The 3386-nt window shown below is 48.8% G+C and overlaps 1 protein-coding gene across 2 annotated transcripts in view; it reads right to left on the bottom strand.

Moving 5' to 3' along the window:
- Positions 1–1123: 1123 nt before the first annotated feature.
- Positions 1124–3386, bottom strand: part of RAD51D (RAD51 paralog D) — an 11888-nt gene continuing 9625 nt past the window's right edge. Inside the window, exons 7-8 of one of the 2 annotated variants that reach the window (XM_015570818.1) lie at positions 1922–2086; positions 1124–1457 (exon numbers count right to left, since the gene is read on the bottom strand). In XM_015570818.1, the coding sequence (XP_015426304.1) occupies positions 1305–1457; positions 1922–2086 (318 nt within the window). In that variant the 3' untranslated portion in view covers positions 1124–1304. Of the gene's footprint in view, positions 1708–1921; positions 2087–3386 lie in introns of both variants that reach the window. The other variant, XM_015570819.1, reaches the window with a different exon arrangement.

Below are 3386 nucleotides of genomic sequence, written 5' to 3'. Positions count from 1 at the left end.
TCCCATATTCAATTCCAGTCAAGATCACATACTTGGGTTGCGGGCTTGATCTCCAGTGTGGGGCGTGCAGGAAGCAGCCGATCAATGATTCTCTCTCATCATTGCTGTTTCTATATCTCTCTCCCTTCCTCTCTGAAATCAGTAAAAATATATATTTTTTAAAAAGGATACTGAAGGTTAATTCCTCCCGTGGTATTCTGTGAGAGCAGCAGCACCAGGGTCCCCTCAGTTAGGCTCACCAACCCTGTCCTCACCTGGGTAGATACCCTCGAGCCAGTGCCCCATGCATTCCCAACGCGCCATGCTTCTTGCTTCTATCCCTGCTGCGTTTATCATCTCTAAATGTCATACCATCGGTCTACAATTCTGACACCGCTTTTCCTGCAGCCAAGACACAACTAATTAATTACACAACAGGCTCTCTGAGAAAGGCAACCTTCCTTTTAAAAAATGTGTTCAGTAAACAGCCCGATCATTTCTCTACTTCGCCTTTTCTTTTCCCTTCCCCGCTGCCCTCCTCTCCTTCCAGCCAGGGTGACAGCTCTCAGACGGATGGCTACCGTGCAGGTAACAGACAGGGGGTGGGGGTTTATTTCAAACACTAGGGCACTACGCCCTGGTACAGCTGGCTGGAAGAGAAGGGTAATTATATTGCATCTCGGAGCCACCGGCAATGAATTTCTGCATGAAGACTAGATTTGCCATGTATTATTTATGCCAGCATCAATTTTCCCAGCTGGCTCTATTGACTGAGCAAATTCTCCTCTGTCTGTTTATGGGCAAGGCCATGCATATGGTTCGGCACCTCCGGGTACTTTGTACTGTTGAGGGGTCCCACAGGGCATCATGCATATTATACAAGTGTCTGGATTCACTAGTAGGTCACATCTTCCCTTCATTAGATAATATCCCTGGGACTGCAGCGAGCTCCCTGTCTCACCTGGCTCTGGTGATGCACGCAGGCGTATGAAACCAAATCAGCAAGAGCCAAAGAGGACTAATCGGGTCCTCCTCACTGGTGGAAACTGAGGGGCTTGGGGGGAAAGCAACATTCTGGGGGGAAATGAGGTGGATCTGGGGCTCAGGAAATTTCCTTTTTATATTTTTAAGAGCAGGACATAGATGAAGAAGAGTTTTTGCATTTATTTCAACTTAGTAACTTAAAAACAGAGCTAAGGGGAAGAGAGCCCCATTTTACAGATGGAAAAACAGAGGCAAAACAAACAAACCAAAGAAGCAAAGGCAAGCTTCATGGTTCAGTCACTGTATTGGATGGAGCGCAGGCACGATGGTGATGCGTGGGGTTACCATCGGTCACTAGCGTGCCTCTTCAGAGATGCCCCACGCCAGGGTGAATGAACTTGGCTCTGGTAGACACACACATGGTAGAAACCAGGGAAGAAAACGTGGCTCCAGCATGAATTTCTGGGTTCTCCACTACAGCCTCTTACCATCCTCTATATGTTTCCACAGAGAGAACAAAATGAGGAATCTGAGATTCCCTTCTGCCGGGCCGGAGAGCGTGTCCTGCATCCCAAGAGCTGGCTGGCAGTGACCAGCAGGCGTTCCTGCACAGGAGAGTCGGGGGCCTCGAGGCCTCTCCCTTCCCACTCAACAGCACAGTCATGTCTGCTCTCCCTGTAACAGTGGGCTCTGTTCCAGAGCCCCCCAGGTGCCAACGTCTACCGTCTCCTGGGAACCTGTTGGCTGGAAGAAGACAGGAGAGAGGGGTATGTTTTTGAGTTAAGCAACCCAGGTTTCTAGTTGCAAGTTCTCAGCATCCACGAATTCCTCTCTCAGACAGCTATGGACATAGACACTCCCCTCAAGGGCCCAGATGATTTCTTTCTGGTTTATTGTTATTCATTTCATTTTTGTTTATTGTTATTATTAGTTTTATTTTCCGCTGGGACTGACTCACCAGACGGGGAGATTTGGTCAGACACGCCGTGCGCTGACTGCCCGGTGCTCCTGCTCCTTCGCCGATGGCCAGGACGATCCGGGTGCTGGGCACGAAGCTCCAGGAGCGGCCCAAGGCAGGTTTAAGCTTCCCGCTGTCCCTGTCTCGGGTCATGTGGTTGGTCACCTGCGGCAGAAAGAATCAGACTTACAGATCCATAATGCCAGTAGAGAGGACATCTGTTCCGACGCCTTCGTTTTACAGATGGTTACGCTGAGGCCTAGCATGGAGAAACTCCTTCCCCAAGACTCCAGAACTTACCCACGCAGGTCCTGAACCAGGCCCCGGGCTCCTGACTTGTGCACAGCGTTTTCCACTAAACCACAAAGCCTCAAGCTCTATTCCTCTCTGTAAAATGGGGCATGTGTCTGGGAAAAAGCAGTGCTGTCTGCACTTTCCTGAAGGGGGGCCAGTGGTGTTCTTCAGTGTACTACCCTCTCCCCACCCCCACCCACACCCCCAACCCAGCAGACAGGCTTCCTGAGACCATGTCCAATCAGCCCTTTGTGTCAGGGGGTGCATCTCTGTATATGGAAGGGGAGGAGTTTTGGAAAGGTGTTCCTAATCTGCATGGCCAGCTCTACTCTGCCCAGGCTCATAGTTAAGCAAACCAAGCCTCACAGCATCCTCTTGATCAGGTTCTCCTCACCCTCCAATCCCCCGCCCTCCCATAACCCCAGGGCAAGGGTTATGACTTGTTCATCATTGAATCCCCACTGTCTAGGCCAGAGCATAGCATCCAGCAGGTGATCACATAACCGAAAGTCAGGAGAGGGAGGCCCTGGAACCCAGTATAAGAACAAAAGAATAGGGAAACAAATCCTCTTTCACTGCTGGTGGGTGTGCAATTATTAATCCTGCCTGGAAATTTGGCAACGTCATCTCTAGATCTTAAAAAAATATGTGTATCCCTCACTCAGTAATTATACCTTTAGGAGTTTGAGAAAATAATATGAGATGTGCAAAGAGATTTAGGTATAAGGGTGTTCATTAGAGTTTTGTTTAAAATAGGGAAAACAAAATAAAAATAAAATAAAGGAAAACCATTAACAATCTATAGGCTCCAAATCAAGAAATAGATTGTTATGGTACATCAGCAGTCAGCAAACTATTGCTCACAGGCCACATTTGGCCCAAAAATTGTTTTATAAAATCAGGTTTTCTTGGAAGACAGCCCTGCCCATTTGTTTGGGTATTCTCTACACCTGCTCTCATGCTATATAGGCAGAGTTGAGTAGTTGAGACATAGACCATCCTATATGACAAAAGGGTAATATGCAAATTGACCCTAACGGCAGAACGACCAATTGACCAGTCACTATGAGGCGCACTGACCACCTCTCGGTCCCTTTCCCCACCCGGCAGGCTCCTATTGCCCAGTGGTGAACGGGGAACCAGGGGTAGGTGGTGGGGGATGCGGGCCAAG

This window comes from Myotis davidii, unplaced genomic scaffold (genome assembly GCF_000327345.1).
Source record: "Myotis davidii unplaced genomic scaffold, ASM32734v1 scaffold327, whole genome shotgun sequence".
NCBI classification, from domain to species: domain Eukaryota; kingdom Metazoa; phylum Chordata; class Mammalia; order Chiroptera; family Vespertilionidae; genus Myotis; species Myotis davidii.
The sequence above is the reverse complement of the archived record's forward strand: the minus strand, read 5'-3'. Positions and strand labels throughout refer to the sequence as shown.